The 22,474-nt window shown below is 35.4% G+C and overlaps 1 protein-coding gene across 5 annotated transcripts; it reads left to right on the top strand.

Annotated features, from left to right (window-relative positions):
• Window positions 1-206: 206 nt before the first annotated feature.
• On the top strand, window positions 207-21,910 carry FAM76B (family with sequence similarity 76 member B). 5 transcript variants are annotated; one of them, XM_036104445.2, is made up of 11 exons: window positions 207-846; window positions 1,670-1,734; window positions 2,593-2,647; window positions 3,731-3,886; window positions 6,271-6,470; window positions 10,043-10,090; window positions 10,282-10,362; window positions 11,027-11,162; window positions 14,150-14,251; window positions 14,948-15,028; window positions 19,236-21,910. In XM_036104445.2, exons 1-10 carry the CDS (start codon window positions 760-762, stop codon window positions 14,987-14,989), a joined length of 972 nt encoding a protein of 323 aa, XP_035960338.1. In that variant the 5' UTR covers window positions 207-759; the 3' UTR covers window positions 14,990-15,028; window positions 19,236-21,910. The 5 variants fall into 5 exon arrangements, 4 of the variants coding, with proteins under 4 accessions (XP_035960338.1, XP_077914849.1, XP_035960336.1 ...); XM_078058723.1 differs by lacking the exon at window positions 19,236-21,910 and adding an exon at window positions 15,762-15,862; XR_013442533.1 differs by lacking the exon at window positions 14,948-15,028 and adding an exon at window positions 15,762-15,861 and having other exon boundaries at window positions 208-846.
• Window positions 21,911-22,474: the final 564 nt, after the last annotated feature.

The following is a 22,474-nucleotide window of genomic DNA, read 5'->3' as shown; positions in this document are numbered from 1 at the left end:
AGCAAGTGCGAAGTTCAAACACTCCATCAGTTCCCTTGGACTAAACGCCGGAGAGAGCGTGAGCTCGAGTCGGAGACGCCTCTCTAGGTGAAGTACTTAGCTTTTGACCAATAACAAATAGAATGTGGAGGGGCTTTGGTGACTTGGTCCAATAGAAGTCAAGGGAAAAAAGAGTGGAGGCAGAGAGTAAACCTTCACGAACACTTGCCCAATTGGATTGGGGCGTTCTCACTCAAACCTGGGACTGGCTGCTACATAGAGGCTCTACGGGGGCCTTTGGGCGGGGCGAGTTTGAAGCGGATTTCGCGCGCTGAAAGCGTCGGGCCGTCATTGGCCAGCAACTTCCTCCCTTTGTGGGAGCTCCCAGCGTAGCCGGGGTTAGGGGTTGGGAGGAGCGACCGAGTGACGCAGTAGCCTTCCCAGCCAATCAGAGATGGGGAAGGGAGGCCGAGAAGGAAGCGGATCCACTGCCGCGCAGCTAAACCGCATCGAACTATCCTCTTCGTCTTCCTCCGCCGCTATAGGGGCCTAAGCGGGAGCGGCCTGGACGGCGTCACTGAGAGGGCTGGGGGCGGAAGTGGAGGCGGAGGGAGACGGTACAGACCGCAGGGCCTCGGGCCTTCGCGGCGAGGCTCTGGTGGGCGCGAGGCAGGGGAGGGGGGAGGAGGAGGAGCCCGCGGCCCGGGCGGCGGCGGCGGCGGCGCCCGAGTTCCCCGTAGGGCCCCGCCTCGGAGCGGGCGGCGGTGGAGGAGGAGCAGGATGGCGGCCTCGGCCCTGTACGCCTGCACCAAGTGTACCCAGCGCTATCCCTTCGAGGAGCTCTCCCAGGGCCAGCAGCTCTGCAAGGTCCGTGGGTGCTGGGCGGCGGGCGGGCGGGGTTTCCTCGGCCAGAGCCCGAGGGAGCTGGGTGTCCTCTGCACTGCAGCCCGGCTCTCTTCGCCGGCGCCTTGGGGGCTTTGAGCTCTTTCTTGCCTCCTCACTCGGGACCCCTTTATCCGAGGACGTGGGCATCAGATGGGAGGGGCCCCTGAGGAAGACAAAATTCTGTTCTCTTCCAGGCGGCCCAGGAGGGGGCCGGGCCCCACCAACATTCAGGGGTCTCAGGGGTGGGGCTGAGTGAGGCGGCAGCCACCTGTCTATGCCGCAGAGACCCTGGGGTGGAGATGTTTTCATCTCGGTTTTCTGCCTGGACTGTCCTCTCCTTCCACCGGGAGGCAGGGGACGGTTTTTGCACTTTCTTGCTAGGAACCTGAAGCCGCAAAGCTGATGGCATCCTTCTTCCCTGTCCAGGAAAGCGAAGCGACTGGTTTGGGGACAGAATGCTCTATGATTTGGAGCTCCTCCCATCCCATTAAAGCCGGGATGCTGTCTGTGAGCAACGGTGCAAAATATTAAGTAGTTTCACATTTAACCAACCCTTGAAATCGGCCCTGACAGCTTTCTTATTTGTAGCATACCCCCCACATCAAATAAAGACAAAGACACCTATACCTTCCCTAAGAAAATATGCTGTAATTGGCCACTTATATGATAAATTACTCAATTGTTTACGTTGGGGGACAGGTATTATTGATGTTTTAGGAATTTGACTAGGTTGTGTAATAATTTTCTACCAGAAAAGTGAAATTTGGGACTTTGAGATAGATACTAATATATTGTCTTATTACAGGAATGTCGGATTGCGCATCCTATTGTAAAATGTACTTACTGCAGATCAGAATTTCAACAAGAGAGGTTTGTATACTAAATAGTTTTTGATTGTTAAAGACACAATTGTCTGTAAGGAATACTGGGGGGTTGTAATCCTGTATTTGTGGTGAAGTATTCTTAAATATGGTTTAGTGTCTTAAATTTTAAGTTGTAAACCTTTTATATGTGGTGGGAGAGACCATGTTGACAAATAATTAATGGCTGTTTTACAGCTAGACTTCAGTTTACACACGAGGAAATGGAGAATAAATTATTGCATGGAAAATACACAGCCTCGCTGACTAAAAATGCAAATATAAAGTTACTATTAAGCTGTAAAAAATGACAAAACATTAGTGCTGACATAATGTTACCAACTATCTTCCCAGTGAAATCTAGTAACTTGTTACCAGTGGAAGAACAGCACATACTTTTTAACAGGGTGATTCCTGTTAAAAGATCAGAGCACGTTTAAGTGAGTAGTAGCCTAAGGAGAAGAACAAATAATTTCTTCATAAGTAGATAACTGGCATCATAATAGTGGAGAAGGTCCAGAGGAAGGTTAGGTAAGCACTGAGATGTAAGGCTGTGCATAAACAGTGGCAAATGTGAAGATTTTGGAACTAAATAGGAAACATTAGGATTTTTGTTTTGTTTTGTTTCCTTTACCAAAAGATACACAATAAAAATGTATAAAAACATTTATCATTTGTCTAAAGTTAATGAAAGAAGAGAAAATGTGTATAGGACACATCCCTAAAAAGATCCTTGGTCTATATTAGAGGAAATTTTAAGAACCACTAAATAGTCAATTATAAACTGTATTTGCTTTAGTTCGACAGTGTGCTAATTACCTCAGAAAGCTATGTAAATTTGATCATCTATATTCAATTTCCTTTTCAGCAAAACTAATACAATTTGTAAGAAGTGTGCTCAAAATGTGAAGCAATTTGGCACAGTAAGTATGTCTTACATTTTTATTTCATGTTATTGTTACTAGTCAGTGTTTTTCACAAAATGGACTTTTAAAAAAATCTGTATTGTTATGTCCTTAAATATTCAACATGTTAAGATATTCCAGGAAAGAAATTTTCTGTAGACAGACAGGATGACAACATTTAAAAACAGTCATATTATGTGCATGTTTTGTGTATATTGAATTTCAGTGTGAAATGTATGATTTTATTCTTTAAAGGCTCAAATATAACAAACTAACTCCTGGTTATGGAGAACCCACTTATCTATAAAGTTTGCATAATCACACTCCGCTCCACCCCCCATAAAGTTTGCATAATCACCCTGCCTCCCACCCCCCAGGACCTCTAACAGTTTTTATATAGTAGTACAGTTCAGGCATTTATTCACAAAAGTCATGACATTATGGTAGTATAAATTTTTCCTCACAGGTATGTGACAGTCATTATTGGTATGGTACAGTCATGATTAGTTAAGGTGCTGGCCTTAAGGTTCTGTAAAATCCTGAATTGTCTTTTGAGTATCAAAGAAAATCAAGCTATGTTATAGTTTAGGTTGAATATGCTTGTGCCAATTCTTAAGTTGAAAGCTCATGTGTAATGTATATTCTTTTCATCACCTATACCTGTATATGATAAAAGGTTGTTAAATTTTTTTTTAATGAAACAGTAATAAAAGTAATTAGGATATTAAATTATTTCATGCTCCTAAATACTGAATACATGAAACTTTTCTATTAGTGTGTACCTTTATTTTCATTCTTTGAGACCTTTTTCACATGTAGCTTTTATATAACATACTATCCAATCATAAATACATTTCTCATGATCTTATTTATTTAATAGAGTTGACAAAAAGTTGCATGACTCTAGAAATAAATGTTAGTAAATGAATAAGAACATGATGAATGTCATTAAATATGACAGGGTAACATACTTGACAGAAAATTTTTTTATCTGTTTCCTTAATTAGTCCCAGAAATATGTCTGTATACAGGTGTATATTTTATGCGGCAAATTTTTGATATTTTTAAATGTCTCAGTTAAAATGTATATCTGCTTTTCAGCCTAAGCCTTGTCAGTACTGTAACATAATTGCAGCATTTATTGGTACAAAGTGTCAGCGTTGTACAAATTCAGAAAAAAAATATGGACCACCTCAGACCTGTGAACAGTGCAAACAACAATGTGCTTTTGATCGAAAGGAGGAAGGAAGAAGAAAGGTATTTATATTATGATATCTTCTGGAAATTGAATGAAACACCCGGGTTGGGAGTTATTTTCATGAATACACTACTGCTACATGATGTATCTTTTGGATCCCTGAAAATGGTTAGATGGAAGTGCAGGAACAGTGCATTTTCTCTGTTTGCATCACACATAGATTTATGTTGATCAGTTGAGATTACTGTATTTTAAAAAAATATTCTGTGATAGCTGTTCTGTACTATTTGGTTATCTAACATTTTGTTCGGGAGAATTACTAACTGCTTTTAAATCCTTTCAGCTACTTACCCTTTTGCTGGTTACTTGAAGTTGCTGGTGTGAAAAAATACCTGATGGCACATTAACATGTATAATTCAAAGTTAATCTTGTGCCTTTTGACTTGGGGCTCATGTTTTCAACCATTGTTTGTTTTTCTCTACCTACAGTGACTTAAAAAGTGTGTGTGTGCCTGTGGCATTCCTCTGCTGATCAGCATTCACTTCACATAGGCCTCCTGTTGTCTGTCAGTTTCAGTTGAGTTGGAGGATGACTGTCTCTTTGAGAAGCTCCCCCAGGTTCTTCCACAGCAGTATATGTACCCTAGTTGTAAGACATGTCCCTCCAGCACTTCTTGTGTGAACAAGTAGAAGAAAGAAATTTAATTTCATTTTTATAGGGTTTTGTCTTAATTTTGGAAAGAAGTCTCCTTTCCTCACCCTTGACACATGTACAGTTGATCCTCATTATTCGTGGTAGATAGGTTCTATAAAGTTGCTGCGAACACTGAATTAGCGAATATTGAACTATTGCTTCTAAGAGGGCAGTATAGGATTAGATTCTTGCCTCTGGTCACAACATGGTAATCTTTCGATCAATACTTAATCTTGTTTTGTGGATGTTTCTCTTCAGAGACATCTTTTTTAAAAAATTTTTTATTGTTATGTTAATCACCATACATTACATCATTAGTTTTAGATGTAGTGTTCCATGATTCATTGTTTGTGCATAACACTCAGTGCTCCTTGCAGAACGTGCCCTCTTTAATACCCATCACCAGGCTAACCCATCCTCCCACCACCCCCCCTCTAGAACCCTCAGTTTGTTTTTCAGAGTCCATCGTCTCTCATGGTTCGTCTCCCCCTCCGATTTCCCCCCCCTTCATTCTTCCCCACCTGCTATCTTCTTTTTTTTTCTTAACATATATTGCATTATTTGTTTCAGAGGTACAGATCTGAGATTCAACAGTCTTGCACAATTCACAGCGCTTACCAGAACACATACCCTCCCCAGTGTCCATCACCCAGTCACCCCATCCCTCCCACCCCACCCCCCACTCCAGCAACCCTCAGTTTGTTTCCTGAGATTAAGAATTCCTCATATCAGTGAGGTCATATGATATGTGTCTTTCTCTGCTTGACTTATTTTGCTCAGCATAATACCCTCCAGTTCCATCCATGTCGTTGCAAATGGCAAGATCTCATTCCTTTTGATCAGAGACATCTTAATATAAATTGTTGTTTGATCACATTGAAGTCATGGCAGACGGCACTATATGCCTGACGGAACTTATCCGAGATATGTATTTTTTACATAAGGCATATCACAGCCTTCTTGCGCTAAAGAACACTATACATCACTTCAGCACTACACTTGGGGACCATTATAAGCAGTGGAATCATCAATAGAAAGCACAGATGCAGAAAACATGGCACTAAATAGACCGTGAAAAGGACACTTGTTTGTGGTGTAAGAGCGGAAAGAAGACGACCGCGGAGTGTCACCTTGTTAAACTTCTGCAGGGATTGTTTGCTCTCGGCTACAGAAATTTTTTGCTACTGTGTGCGTGTTCGTGAATGATCATGAAAGCACTGCAAGTTGATTTGGGGGTTACAGATAAATTTTAGCAAGTAGGTGGTGAATTTGCAAATGGGAAACCTGCCAATAATGAGAATCAAATGTATATGTCATTCAAGGTCTCCTTGTTTCTGTAAACTAACAGTTTTCACTGTAGTGGGAATTACTTTGTGATTTTAGTAATTGCACAGTGACTTAAGAATTCAGGCTGGTGCTTAGTAAGATTCTTTGAAGTATGTCAATTTATGCTTATTTCCCAGTAATAAGAAAACAAACTTTTCTCTCCAAATTAAAAAATGCCTCAAAACTAATGGCAGTTCATAGATCATCCTCACCAATTTTATGACATACCAAATGAGCATTTTCCCAGGTTTCATAAAAGTCTAATTTTATTTCCATTTTGCAACGATCTGTGTATGTGTGCATGTGTGTGTGAGAGAGCGCACATGTGTGTGTGCGCCTGCGCTAGAAGTTGAATAGTTTATTTTTCACTTAAACTCAGTTTATAGGTACATTTAATTCAATACAAATATTTTCTTTAAAAAGGTTGATGGAAAGTTGTTATGCTGGCTCTGTACTTTATCATACAAGAGAGTTTTACAGAAGACAAAAGAACAAAGGAAGAGCCTGGGATCTTCACATTCAAACTCATCTTCTTCATCTCTTACTGAGAAAGACCAGCATCATTCAAAACATCACCACCACCATCATCACCATCACCATCGTCACAGCAGTAGTCACCACAAGTAAGTACTTTGAAAGCAGGTTTTCTAAAATCCTCTTGGCAATTTAATGCCAAGTATTGCTGTTTAACTTTTTGCAAATACTACTTATGTGCAAGTCTAGTTTCTGTTGTACATGGTAAGCTTCTTGAGTGTTTAGGGCCTTTTCCCTACTTTATTCAGTATATAGAACACCTTGTTTTATCACATTTTTGCTTTATTATGCTTCACAGATACTGCATTTTTTTACAAATTGAGGGGTTGGGGTAACCCCGCGTTGAGCAAGTCTGTAGGCACCATTTCCAACAGCATTTACTCACGTTTCTGTGTCACATTTTGGATTCTCACAATATTTCAGACTTTTTCCTTATTAAATCTGTTATGGTGATCTGTGATCAGTGATTCATGCATGACTTGCTGAAAGGTCAGATGACATTAGCATTTTTAAGCAATTTTTTAATTACTTTTTTAAGGTATGTAATGCTCTTGCACACTTAATAGACCATAGTATGGTATACACATAAGTTAGGTGCACTGGGAAACAAAAAATGTATTTGACTTGCTTTATTGCAGTATTTATTGCATGGTCTAGAACCCAACCCACAGTATCTTTGAGGTAAGCCTGTATAAAATTATACACCTGGAGTGTGTTAAGCTGTTTACCATAAAAATAAAGAATAGTACATTTAGGGAATTACATAAAATTTTGATCATATGAAGTAAAAATACAGGTACACCAGCGTTAATACTTCATAGGTTTATGTTATCAAAGTCCTCATTATTCTTTTTTTGTTTAAATAATTGTTAGGATTTTACTTGTAAAAATTGTATTTACAGTTATAAATACAAATTATAGTCCTATGCAGTTATATTTATCAGTGACTAGGATATGTACATTCAGTGTTTTTGTAGAACAGATTGTGAGATTATCATTTGTGATCATGATAGAAGCATTCTAAATCTTGAAGTTTCCAAAAGTGTGAAAAATAATCTTTTAAATTAGCAGTACTTTGCTGCTTTTTTAAGAACACATAGGCAGGAATTCTATTCAAATATAAACAACTACTTGATTTTTAAAGTGCCTTGGGAGGAGAAAGTTATATAGTGGTAATATGTGTATAGCATAAAGTTTTTTGAACTGTGGTTTTAGTCTTCATGGAAAAATCAAGAATATTAAAGCACAAATTAAACACAAAATGGACAAAACAAGGACATGATAACCAGTTTTCAGAAGAACTTGTTTTTTTCCTGAATTTCTCTATGAGTCTTTAAAGTTCTAGGTAGATAAAACATAATTTCATTTATAGAAAATTGATGCTTACAACATTTAAGAACACATTTTTAGAATATAATGTAGTACTAATTAACAAAATTTGATTCTAAATTGTAGGCAAGCACATATTACGAAGTTTTATCGAGGTACTGATGTTTACTTAGCAATTTTTTCACTTGCCTTACCCTGGTGTTGTACTTTCTGCATGTCACAGTGGTGGAGTGCATAGTGACTTCTAATCTGACTCTTTTGAAGAAATCTTGTGGTGCCTCTGTCAGAATATCCCAAGGAACAAAGGAACATAAATCTTTCTTGATTTTGCCTTTTTAAGAAAAACTGTGACAAAGTAACTATAACAGACCTACTCCTGAAACTCAACTGAAGTGTCCCTTTCCCCTGTCCTTTATAGATAAATTTTTCTTAGTGTGTGATAGGACACAGGGTATGTTTATAAAGATCAAATTCTATGACAGTAACTTAATCTTTAGAAAGAAAAACAGGTGTCAAAAGTAAAAGGAATAAGGACGGTATTGACCTTTAATTTTTTTTCCTTTTTATTGCTTAAGAAATAGAAATACTGTTTTGTATTTGATGGATATAGACTGTTTAATGAGTAGGCAACCAGTTTGTGAGGTTCTATTGTAAGTTTAGTAGGTTAGAACAGTTATGAGGATGTACATATTGTGATATATAGTGATGGGTGGGGATAGAGGAGAGCAAAAGCAGGTCAGTCGGGATCCAGGAATGGCCACCTCAGAAAGCAAGGATGTGAATTCCAGGTGTTTTTGTTAAGCCATTACTAATGTGATTGTTCTCACTTTGAGATCTGGATAGTGCTGTTAATTCATGTGTGATTATATGGTTTGCTAATGCTTATGATGAAATTTGTAAAAAGAAAGGGCAACTGAATTCCTCAGTAGTGTTGCCATTTATTGCCACAAATAAATAATAACTCGGGTTTATGGAATTACAGCATTTTTCCCCAACTTAGTATTTATTTACAGCTGATTTTTAAGAACATGGTCTGATTTTTTTTTTTCTTTTTTTTTTAAAATTCTTTTTTTTTTTTTTTTTTTTTTAAAGATTTATTTATTTGAGACAGAGAGAATGAGAGAGAGAGAGCACATGAGAGGGGAGAGGGTCAGAGGGAGAAGCAGGCTCCTTGCTGAGCAGGGAGCCCGATGCGGGACTCGATCCAGGGACTCCAGGATCATGACCTGAGCCGAAGGCAGTCGCTTAACCAACTGAGCCACCCAGGCGCCCTGATTTTTTTTTTTCTTGCTCGAAAAACTTATACAGCTACAATAGTAAATTTTATACTCATAAATATATGTACATGTTTTTATTGTATATACACTAGTAATGTATGAAGTGTTTTTATATAAATTCATTTAAGTCTGATATCCCTATAAGGTATAAATTATACCCATTTCACAGATGAGGGAACTAAGGCTCAGGAATTTTAAGTAACTGGCAAAAGGTCACACAGCCTAGGTTTTTTTAACATCTTACATTGTATAAATATGTGGTGTCTGGTATGTAGGAGATGCTCTATACATGTTGAGTCAATAAACTAGGGGTTAATGCAGGATTGGCTGATATGCAACTGCAAGAAAACTTGATTCATAGTGAATTATAAAGTCATTATTAGTGTTATGGCATAATGGAAAAGACTTAGTAATACAGCATTTAATTATAAATAAAAGTAAAATCAGTTCTTAATATGAAATTTCCCAGTATTTTTGGTATGTCTGTTCCACAGTACTGACTGAAGAAACATCTAGGGACTTTGGAGAGGGTTCTTAGGAAAACTAGAAATGAAACAAATTAAGATATTTCCTGGTTGAACTTGACACACTATTCTGAGCAACTTGAGTTACTCTAAAGGAGGAATCTCCAGATAGGATTATTAGGAAGGCCTTAACTTTAAAGATAGAACATTTTTTGTCTGAAATAGTAAGGGCACCCTATGTATGATGATTGTCATACTTTATAAATTATAAAGCCTTATCATGGTGGGTTTCATGCTTATATACTCCAACTTTTAGTATGATATTAAATTGACTTTTGGAAAACGATTAAAAAAAGAATTTAATCCCTGTCACTGTACCTTTGTTAGAGAACTTAGTAGCAATTGGCTACCAGTTATTAGAATCGAACTTAGTAGAATGTGATTAGCTTTAGTTCAAAAACTTAATTGAATATGCATTCTCTGAACAAAAGATTCTAAACATACATAATTTGAGTCCATTAGGAAAAATGTTGTTAAGCATAGATGTATTAAATAAATGTTGTTGTTAGATGTCATTTATATATTTTTCAGAATCAGCAATCTGAGTCCAGAACAAGAGCAGGGACTGTGGAAACAGAGGTAAATATGTTAACATATTTTCTGAAGCATTTTGAAGCATACTTTTTTTTAACGTGACATCCCTTTAACTTTGTTACTTATGCTTTTAAAAGATCAATGATATTCGGTAATATTTTAGGGGAAGAAGAATAACATCATTTGGTGCCTCTGCCCTTTTTACTCTAATTATTCTTATTAATGTTTGGTTTCAGCCATAAATCCTCTGCAGCAATTCAGAATGAAACTCCAAAGAAAAAGCCCAAATTGGAATCTAAGCCATCTAATGGAGATAGGTAAAAATGAATTCCTTTAGCGCTACGAAAATTCAAGTTAGTTGAACAGTTACAGTTGATTGCCAGTTATTACTAGGTAAAAGAATAGAAACATGTATCTTCTTCATTGACTTTTTTGAGTCACCTAGAAAAGTAACCATAATTAGTTAAAATTTTTAACTTAATTTTGGCAATAAGCAAGTGGCACTGAACTGTTGTTCTATTTGGGGAATACATTGGGTTTTGAAAAAAGGAGAACAAATCTGAATAGAACATTCTCTTGATCTTAATTATTCTTCAGTGAAACACAGATCTAAAAATCTAATTGTGATGTTTTAAATTGACCTGCTTGGAAAATGTATTTAAATTTAAAGTATTATGAGCGTGAGTTTGTTTTTAGTTCATTAGCCAAAAGTTTGCTGATGTTACTGTACAAATTGGCTGCCTATTGCTTTACACTAGAAGTATTGACCCCCTAAAAGCTAATACTGAATTATATTTCTGCAGGTGTATGTAATGTGTGCCATTAGTAAGGTAATTTGCCAGTTGCATCCATTTCTGTCAGGTACATATTTTTTTGCATTAGCCTTAAGGATGTTTGTGGAATTGTCTAATTTATGCAATTTGAACACCTGCTAATTTTCCTTCTACTTCATTTAACTGTGTTTTACTTTTTTCTTTTTAGTAGCTCTATAAATCAGTCAGCAGATAGTGGGGGAACAGACAATTTTGTCCTTATAAGTCAACTGAAAGAAGAAGTGATGTCACTTAAACGTCTCTTACAGCAGAGAGACCAGACCATTTTAGAAAAAGATAAAAAGGTAAGAACATGGTTCACTGAAGCCTGGTAAGATTTACATCTTGAGTTCTGCTTGAAGATGCAAGTTTTATTAGACTTTAATAATTTGGTAATGCTGTGCATGATTCTTTTTTTTTTTTTAAAGATTTTATTTATTTTTATTTGACAGAGAGAGACATAGCGAGAGAGGGAATACAAGCAGGGGGAGTGGGAGAGGGAGAAGCAGGCTTCCCGCGGAGCAGGGAGCCCGATGCGGGGCTCGATCCCAGGACCCTGGGATCATGACCTGAGCCGAAGGCAGACGCTTAACGACTGAGCCACCCAGGCACCCCATGCTGTGCATGATTCTTACAAGACACATTACAAAAACCAAATTGGAACATAAGCCGTCTAAAGAAGATAGGTGAAAATGGTGAATTCAAGCACCACTATGGATATTCAGAAATAGAGATAATTCATACACATATTTATAATCAAGTCTTACTCATAATTTTATGAATTATGGCTGAAATAGGTCTTTCAGAATTTTAGTTCTAAGAATTAACTGAGAGCTAATTAGAATTATAATAATTTTTGAACATTAGCTTCCAGTAACCTGTAGCTTAAAAGAAAGCCTAATGTCTTAATTTGGAAATGACATGTAAATGGAATATTATGTAAATTCTTGTGATTTGAGAAAGTAGTTGAGTTTAGTCCTTGACATACCAATCGTGTATTTCAATCCAGATCAAATAACTGGTGAAAAGTAGTGCTATGGAAATTTCCTGTGTGGTGATCAGCAGTAGGTGTCTAAGATCATTTTGTAGGAACTAAGTGTACTTCTGAGGACTTTGTCAGTTAGATTAGGAGTATCAAATATGTTGTCAATTTAGTGAAAAGTTCCAACACTTTCTGTGTGAACTTGAGCAGAATGCTTTCACATCTTTGGTCCTCAGTTTTTTAAAAATGGGAGTATTAATACCATCTCAGGAGATGGTTGTTAGGATTAAATGGAAATATAAAGTACTTACTACAGCTCCTGCCATGTATAAATGCTCATAGCTGCTATTACTGGTGTTGGGTCATCTTTGAGGGTAGAACCAACTTTTGTACTTGTTTATAGTTGTAGACTATTCTATAAGTTTGACTTACTTCAAATGCCTTATGCAATAGAAGAACATTAAAAACATTCCTTTTAAAATTATGAATAAGACTTAATTACAGATATGTGTATGAATTATCTGTATTTCTGAGTATCTGTAGTGGTGCTTGAATCTGAGCTTGGCATTTAACAACTTTTGTGTTAAATTTTCCCGTGCCTTGATGGTTAGTGGATTTAAATTTATTTTAATATATTTGTATCTTAGTTTAAGCAAATTCAGTATATGAAATTTAGGATTGACATAAGAATAGGTTAGTTAGGAGTGTCTTTTTATGGTTCTTTCTGATTAACAGAATTTTTTGAATTAATGAACTTTTATGGAAATTTGTTTTATGCACAAAATTTTAAAGACATTTCTATGCACAAAGATTTATCTATATTAACCTAGGTAATCTAGGTACAAGTTGAATAAAATAGTAAATTTGCTATAAAGTAACAATTCCAAAACCAAGTAGTAATGCATTGTGGAATTTTGACTTTTCTATTAGATTTTTTTTTTCATAGCATGACTCTTCTGTGTTAGTGCAGTTTGTGAAAGTTTTCTGCTTTTGTTAGTGTTCCTTTAAAAAAAAAATAATGGGAATGGAAATAGGCAGTGTTGTAAGGAAAATAATAATTCTGAGCCTAAAATATTTTGCTACATATTTGTTCTTTTTTCTTATAATGTAAATCTAAGGCAACCAAGATATTTTCTTAAATTTATTTCACTTTATTCAATGACTTCTAGAGCCAGCCATGTATCCTCTAGTGATCATGAGGATACAAAAATGAATAAATAAATTGGACATGATCCTTATCTTCCAGAAATTCATAATCTGAAGGCAACACACAGTGGAGTGACAAGAATAATTATCTTAGCTGATCTGATGTGAATTGACATTTCAGAACAGGAATTCCTTTGTAATGTAGTAAACAGAATTCAGTTATTCTTTGAATTTGGCAAAAGCAAGGGCTTTTATTCAGACAGTAAGAATATAATACACCATGACTTCCTTTCTCTCTTTGCTGTTATATATCTATACAAAAAAAAAAGAACGTGCAAACCTTTAAAGTTTATATATAATGAAAACCATTTAAAAATAACCAGAAGCTTTCTTCTCCATGGTTCTGATAATGAAATTATATAATACCAACTTATTTTTTAGTTCAAGGTCATAAGGATTATGTATTTTTATGTATGTCATTGATATTTAAGAAGAAAATGTAGCTTCCTCAAACCACTGATTTTTTTTTCTTACATTTGTCTAAGTTAGCAAAAATTTTAAATTAACTTTCTTATTCCATGTTGTATTTCTGTGCTTTGTTCTCCATTTTACCTCAAGCCTTAGGTGGTATTAGATACATAATTCCGGATGTAAATTTTAAAGTAAAAGCAGTATAGCTCATGGTTGATAAAACCACTCCTCTTTGTACTTGTCCAGTGTGAAATTTTCTTCTTTTGTCATTGAAAGATTATTTTAACCTGACACCATTTTTAACATTTACTTTGTTTATATATAATGTGAAGTATGTTGTAATTGAAGCATTTTTCCCCGGTATGAGCCATTAAACTTTCCTGTTGGCATTCCAGTTGCCAAACTCTGTGTCCAGTGAAGCCATTTTTAAATTGAAACAGAAAAAGGCAACTTCTCAAAAGTTTTACTGACAGTTCAGTATTATCTTAACTTTAAAATATACTATAATAAAATAGAATTTCATTTCACAAAACAAATTCTAAATGAGTTATAAAACTCAGGAAACTGCTGACATCTTCCACTTCTATAATGAGTTGTGAATTTATAATGAATGTTTAAAATGATGTGTGCATATATATATATTTTTACACATGCGCATATATAAATTTATATGCTTGTTTATCTGTTTCTCAGTTAACTGAACTAAAGGCAGACTTTCAGTACCAAGAGTCAAATTTGAGAACAAAGATGAACAGTATGGAAAAAGCTCACAAAGAAACTGTGGAACAACTTCAGGTAAATGACATTATTTATATGAACTGTTAGGCAAGGAGGGCTAACCTTGCTTAATTGTTAATAATATTGTCTTAGACTGGTATTGGTATCCCTATTTTATGTGTATTTGGTGCATTTTCAGCTTCAATTTTGACTTTTTAAAGATTTTTATTTATTCATTTGAGAGAGAGTGAGCAAGAGCAGGAGCAGAGGGGAGGGTGAGAAGCAGACTCCCTGCTTAGTGGGGAGCCTGTCGCAGGATCCCAGGACCCTGAGATCATGACCTGAGCTGGAGGCAGACACTTAACCAACTGAGCCACCCGGGCGCCCCTGATTTTGACTTTTTACCAGTTCTTAATCCTGCTCCCATTAAAAGTTATTGCTTGAAATCACTTGATAAGGGGATTCAGTATATTAATTCTGAAAACTTTTGCTTAGACTCGTTATGGGGTTTTTAGAGGAGGATACCAGTGGAGTATGTTCAATTGATCATTGCGTGAAAAACAAAAAATTAAAAGATCGGATTCATGAAACTAAGGTGAAAATAAGGTCTTTAGTACATTGTGCAATCATTCTTCGTGTTTCTGCCCAGATAATGGGAAGGGAGGTGGGTGTACAAAACCAATTCTCAGGGGCCTCAAGTGGAGGAAATTTATGCTACGTGCAGTGATGAAAGGCAAAGGAGTGCACTTTAACCTTTGTACTGTGATTTTTAAGGTGCCAAATAGGATTCTGTGTGCTGCAGCAGGGAGCCTCTAGTGATCAAGGCCAAGGCCAGCCTCCCAAGATTACTGCAAGGTATATTCAGGAGGATTTCAATATACAGAACAACTGAATGGTGAAGCCAAGAGTCACCATAGTGACAGAGAGGGTAGTATCTGATGTCCGGCATGCGGAGATGGAGAGCATCCAGCAGGGATAGACATTACTCCCTTATTTAAGCCTTTTCTCACCTCAGTTTCATAAATTTAGAAATCAGACCACATTAAATTAATTACATGTTCTGTCGATTTATACATTCTGACATCTGAGGAATGAATCTTTGGGTAACAGGGCTTTTAAACTTTAGTAGTTTTAAGTCTTAAAAGCAAAGAGGATGCATGTCAGCACATAGAGTTTAGACTTCATGGGAGAGTGCAGCTTGGAAAGGAAGGGAGTAATACTGCCCTGAGGTTTTTTTTGTTTTTGTTTTTTTCATTGTAAAACCAGGGTATATGTGCTAGTCCTGCCTTTTGGTTTGTTTTCCTCATACTTTTTTGAAGGTAGCTTAAATTGCATGAAATTGTAAAATGAATTTAGGAACCTGAATTTCAATTACAGCCCTAGTCTTAACATTAGTCTTACAAAGAGTTTTAAAGAGAAACTTTGTGTAGAACCTGGCACATGGTAGGCACTCAAATAATTTGTTGAATGAATGATTTATGGAAGTGTCCATCTGCCTTCTGTTGAGAAATTGCCCATATAATTGGGTTTTTGGACATTATCCACCAGTATATATTTGCTTTATGATTTTCTTATTTTTCTCATTCAGTTATTACTGCTGAATGATTACCTGGCAACAGAATCTTCTGCATGATGATCTCTGATTTAAAGTGGTGTAACCAAAACTCTGGAGTAAATCCAGAATTGAGGTAACAGAAAAACTGTGAGCAATACTTAAATTTATGATAAAACTTAGTACAACTCACTGTCCAAAAGAGCAGTTTGTTGTTTTATTTTGTTGTTGTAAACAGAGGGGACCTTCTCTTTGACATCTTAGCCTGATTGGTATCTTAAGCCTAGTAACTCTTCTTGGTCAGTAGCTGAACTTCTATGTAATAGAATAGCAACTAATGTTTAGATAGAAGTATGACATTTCTAACATGATTTTACGTAGGCTGTCTTACTTGCTTTTTATAATAACTGAGTTCCCACTTTACGGATGAAATGGTGGTCACATAATCAGAACTGACATAGAAACCTACATCTTGTGACTCAAATTAAACTGTACTTTCTCTTGTGTTCCCAGGTCACTCAGGTTTCTGTTCCTTGTTATCAGACCACTTCCTATATCTTCTGTGTTAATTGCTAGAAACATTCTGTTACAGTTGTGTACTCTCTTAACTGTAGTCCCTATAGCAGCCATGTACTAGTAGGGTTTTCCATTTAGTTGAGTAAACAGAATTAACTATTTTTCTTACCTTTTTGTTGTAACAACCCTGTAGCAGAAAATTTACTATGTTCTAATAGTTCTCAAAACATTTTAAACTATTAAACCTGGGAAATAAGCAGGGAGCATCACAAGAAAAAATTGTGCAAAATACCAAATAAAAAATTTTGTTTAGGAGTGAAGTTAATGAAGGGGGAAAGGGGATTAAGGTTTGAGTGCCTCTGTGTATCAGCCTCTGTGTTAGGCTAAGTGTTTTATATATTTGATTAGTTCTTTCAACTCCTCTTGAGGTGGTGGTGAGGTTTCTGTCTTACGTATGAGAAAATAGACTCCAGGTTACACAGCAGGATCTGTGTTACTCCAGATAGTCTTTCCTTTAGGCCACTATTTCTAAACATTTTTAGCTTAACTTGTTAAGAATTTTAAATTTTTTTATTTTTTTTGCAGGGTACATAATAAAGAAGTAACATTAGGATAAAAATTTTAAATGCATACATATTTAAGTATTGCATTGTAAAATACATTTTTAATGTACCTAAATTAGAATAAGACACATTTGGACTTATCTGCATTTAACAACTGATACATTGTTTATTTTTCTTAAGGGCCTTTTCTTACATAATTTATCAGTAAATAGATTTATTAGTGCTGCAATTAGGAGACCGAATATATAAATGCAAATTGAAAATTAGCTGCTAAAAAATTAAAAGGGAAAACTGCTTTCAACACCTAATGTTTGAATTCTTGTGTTTCATATTTAGAATATGAAAATTACAAACTCTGATTTTTGTGTTTGCTTCTTATTGATGACTAAGAAAAGATAATTTGAATATTGTCAGTATATAAACGGTTTTGGATAAATATAACTTAGAGATCTGATGGCAATCTCTTTGAGGCACATTTGCAAACATACCATTTTTTTATGCCCTTCATTAATCTGTATTTTAAAAATTCTGTTAAGATTTCTGTTTTTGGCAAAGAGAATCTATTGTAGTTACAAATTAAATAACGTGGCTAACAATAAAAAGAAAACAATTTAAAACTATTACACTGACTAGGACTGGTCAGCTGAGAAATAAACCAGTTGATCATTAAGTGTACTCACTTGACTTACTGCTAACTACCCGGAATTCTCCTTATTTGTCTTCTGAGTTTCTCAAGCTGTTTAATTTTAAAGGGAAAACAAAATCCTATTAAACTCTTTGTGATTTTTCTAGATTTAAAATTGAAATTGGATTTGAAATTAAAACTTGTTTTTTTTTAGAGGGCTGAGGGCAGAGGAACGGAGGAAGAGGGAAAGAACCTTAAGCAGGCTCCATGCCCAGTGCAGAGTCCATCATGGGGCTCGATCTCACGACCCTGAGATCATGACCTGAGCTGAAATTAAGAGTCAGACACTTAACCAACTGAGCCATCCAAGCGCCCCTGAAATTGAAACTTTTAATTATCACCTTATTTAACAACTATTGAATAGAGAGAAATTCTGTCAGGCATTCGAACATAAAAATGGTTAGGTTTGCAAATATGAAATCGTTCTAAGAATATTTGCATTTAGGAGGTAATGGGTATTAATTGGGGAGAGTTTGGTTTAAGAAAGGTGGGGGAGTGGAAATACAAAGCTTTGGAAAAGGTTATGTTTCACGAAACTGGTTTAAGATGGTGTACAGAGAAGGCAGGGTGTTATCTTGCCATACAAAGGCCAAAATTAGAGTAGAAGATGAAGCCCTGAGGTTAAAAAAAAAAGTATTATCTAGATAATAAAAAATCTTGAGACTTGTGAAGGAAAATAAATGGTTTTCCTACGTAAACCAGAGGAAAAATTTTGTTGCTTTTAGGGCAGCACTCAGATTCTAGTCTGTTGTCAACACTCTCCCCATTTTGGCTCAAAAACTCCAAAAGTGTTTGATCATTAATGTATTTGTATATATGGAGGGTTCTTATTACCTGTGTTTCCACAGTTAAGAGATCACATAGGGAGACAAAGGCAGTCAAAATATGAGAGTATTCACTTGAAAGTCCCTCTTTACACATTCCTCTTCACTAAACACTGGTGATTGTCATAGTGCTTTGGCTCAAGGACAGTGTCTTTGGCGGGTAGAACATTTGAATGAAGGGCACATTCAGTTCAGAGCAATGGCAAAGTGAAATTTGGAGTCTTTGAAAAATAATTTCATCCTTTCACAGATCTGAAAACGATGATGTGTAGGTGTTCAAATTACATCAAAGCCAGTACCTAATTACTGTTATGGCAATTAAAGAAACAAAAATGAGATCAGAGAGGGCGTTTCTGATGGATACTTCAAAAAAAATTAGTTGAATAGCATTAAGTTGAGAGAGGGTCCCTTTGGCAAAGTGATAAAGTGTAGAATATTTTTGCAAAACGGACCTCTTTTGCTTATTCTATAAATAGGTAAACATCAAATGGAACACTTTGTATAGTTTGTTGGGCAGTATTCCTCCCAAATCATTACTTGAATCATTAATTATAGAATTTATTTTCATAGTTTTCATTTTATGTTTTTAAGTTAAAGAGCCAGACATTTTCTCCTTATTTAAAATTTGACCCTCTCAAATGGATTGCCTAAGTTGCCTTTTTTCTAACTGATTGTATCTTTGAACAATAGTTACATTAATCAACATTTACAAAAGGGGCTGATAAACCAATCTAGAATATTCCTTCTCCAATATCCAGCATTAAAGAGATGAACCTTAATATACCAACTCTTTGATCTGGTCTTAGTGTTTCAATGAAATCTTGTTGTACAAGTGAAAAGAACAGCATTAAATAAGTAGTATTCTTCAACATGACTTAATATTTCAAGCATTTTTCATCTTAAATGTTTTTGTCTCCCACAGGCCAAAAACAGAGAACTACTCAAACAGGTCGCAGCATTGTCAAAGGGTAAAAAGTTTGACAAAAGTGGAAGCATACTAACATCCCCTTGAGAAAGTAGTTATTCATGTAGTGTTTCTGCTGAAAATGTAAATTTGAGAAAAATTCTGTGAAGCCCTTAAATTCTGTGTAGTGGAGAAATATTTTTGCACACCAGATGAATTGGCGTGTTTCCTATTCACTTTTGTAACTGATATACAGCATTTTTTAAGTTGTAAAACGTTCAAATAAAACTTCAACTGGCTTGAAGTTACTTTTTAATGATTTGCTATCCAGGAACTTTTTTGCCAGCAATAGTATTAAACACTTGTAAAGGAGTGCATGAGTCGTGCTCTTTATAAAATGCAACATGCAATAATAGAGTAGGTGACGGTGTTCAGAAGTCAGAGCAGCAGGGCTTTTGGTTTGTTTTGTTTTTTTGTTTTACACTATGTTGATTTCAGATAAACAGTTTTCACTTTAGAAATACAAAAACTTTTAAACAAGGAAAATGGTAAACACTGGTTTTTTTGGTAATTGTGTTTTTACTTTGCATCAACATGAATTTAGGAGAAAATCATGGTGCTTTTATTAAATGAACTTCAGAGTATATGTAAATATGTTTTTAAAAGTTACATCATTAACATTAGTTAGTAAACTAGTATTTTCATTATTGGTATAAGAATTAATGTTTATTGTACAGTATCCAAGGTAAAATGTGTTCTGTTTTGTACAAACTACTGTAGATTTTTACTTACAAGTGCCTTTTTGCCACCTAATGTTTTTATTTATAGGAATGCTGATCTTTTGTACATACAGTTTGTTTTAAAATCATGTTTAATAAATGTTTGTATATAAATGCATATGTACAGAAGCCTATTTCAAAAGGAAATCAAAGTTGTTAGTAAAATGTTTGAGATCGCATTAAGAACTGATGATGCATATAGACTCTAGATGATTTTGTGGTTTGTTTCTGTGTGATATGAGAAGCTGTTGGTCACTGAATTCATTGAATTATGTAAAAATACATCCCCCAAAGATTTAATTTTAAATCATTTCTGATAGAGTAATTTTATTTTTTATGTCATATGGCTTCATGTTCATATTTCGTGAGTTACATGTTCTGCTTTATTTTTCTTTTATAAAAGCTTTTGAAAATTTATAATTTCCTGCAGTGGTCCATATATCTGCCTTTTATCTAAGTTAATATTTATGTACACCATATTTGATTTGTAAGTTTAAAGCAAATCTGGAAAAATTTAAATAACTTAAATCAATCCATGAGTATCTTTGAATAAATTGGAATCTACTATAAGATACAGGCACTATTTATAAGAAAATTATATCAGAGTCTTTAAAATTGTCTATAAAGGTTAAGATAGGTTGGGATAGGTTGTGTAAAGTTATTGACTAATTATTTTCTGATCCAGTGGTTTTTCAGCCTTTAATGGAATTAATCTCCTTAATAAATGCCAGTTCAGACTATTAGTTCAATTGTAAAGCATCAGGCATTGCTAGATACACTGGAGAGAGTGGAAGAGAGTTCCTTCTCTTAGGAATTTATGGGAAGGATAAATTTGTTTTAAGTAAACTGTTATTAAATGTATTAGTTTTTAAGTTTTTAAACAAACAATGATTATGAATGTCAGGTCAAAGATCATCTTTCCTCAGAACACAGGATGATTACAATAATTGTTCTTAACATAACCGATGTTTCAGGAGATGATTCCTGCAGTTTTTCATTATATGTTGATATCAAATAATTCTTTGTCCAATTTGAGAACATTATCTAGGGTGATTTTGAAGTAATATAGCAAAAGATTGAATCAGTCAGACTTCACTTGGAAAAATTAAACCAGTTTATTTTTATGAGCTCTTCATGCAATAATCTTCCTAAATTTAGTACTCTCAACAATGAGAGATAATGCCTTCTTAACACAGATTTTAATGTTTGCGGGATTTGCTAAATTCGTAAGATAGTCATTACCTTTCTTTAAAATTTATAATGTTTTATATTCTGGTTTCATAGCCATTTATCAATCCACAGTGCTCATTATGGTTTTAAAATAAACTGTGTAATAGTTCTTATAACATATTGGAGCTGCTACTAAAAACCAAGGTGCCCCTTCCCCCTTTTTTAGGAAACAGATTAAAAATTGAAAATCAGTCTCAGTAATTAAGCTTTGTAAATTCCAAGGCTAAAACTTTTTAGGGGCTTCACAGTATTTAGTCCTAATTAAATGCCCTCTCTTTATTCCATGACCTTATTTTATAACTTAATTTTTTTGCAATTGTATAAACTAGTAATTGAGTCCCAGTCCTGGATCTGTAGTGTATTGACAAAATGAGCTGATATTCTTTAAATGTGGACCTGTAAGGAGATACTATGGTGTGCCGTATTGTGCTTTTTAGCCTGTTTTCAGCTATTAATTAGCATTTACCAGTGAGGGTCATTTTGGCCCAAGTTCTTTATGTATTAATAGCCTGTGAATATTGCAGTTCTTTTTAGATTGTATTGGTCTAAATATGCATTCTCCGGTGAACCTGATAAGCTGTTCACATGTATAGACTATTGAAATACTGTACTTGTACACATCTGACTGTTGACATTTTGTACTTTTTTCTAAATCCAATATTTCACAATAAAAACTTGTCAAAAGTTTTGTATTAGTTTCCTGTTGCTTCTGCAACAAATTACCACAAGCTTAGTGGCTTAAAACAGCAAAGATTAATTCCCTGACAGTTCTGGAGGCCAGAAGTCCAAAATCAGTATTACTAGACTAATGTCAAGTGTCAGCAGAGCTGGTTCCTTCTGGATGCACTAGGGGAGAATATGTTTTCATGCCTTTTTCAGCTTTTGGAGCTGCATTCCTTGCATTCGTTAGCTCTGCCCCTTCCTCCATCTTCAGAGCTAAAAAATGTAGCATCTTCAAATCTCTAGTTCTGTTATGTGGTGTTCTCTCTTTGGTCATGGTATTTCCTTCTGCTCCCATCATTGGGCCAACCTGGATCATCAGGAGTCTTCATATCTCAAATTCTTAGTCACATCTGCAAACTCCCTATTGTCACATAAGGTAACCTATTCACAGAGATTAGAACGTGGACTTCTTGGGGGACCATTACTGAGCCTACCATAAGCTTCATCTACATTTTCCCAGTCTGAGGCTTTAAAATTAACAGATTTAAGAGAACTGGTTCAGGCAAACACATTCAATTTTGTGAC

This window comes from Halichoerus grypus, chromosome 11 (assembly GCF_964656455.1).
Source record: "Halichoerus grypus chromosome 11, mHalGry1.hap1.1, whole genome shotgun sequence".
NCBI classification, from domain to species: Eukaryota; Metazoa; Chordata; class Mammalia; order Carnivora; family Phocidae; genus Halichoerus; species Halichoerus grypus.
This window is presented reverse-complemented; position numbering and strand designations above follow the sequence as displayed.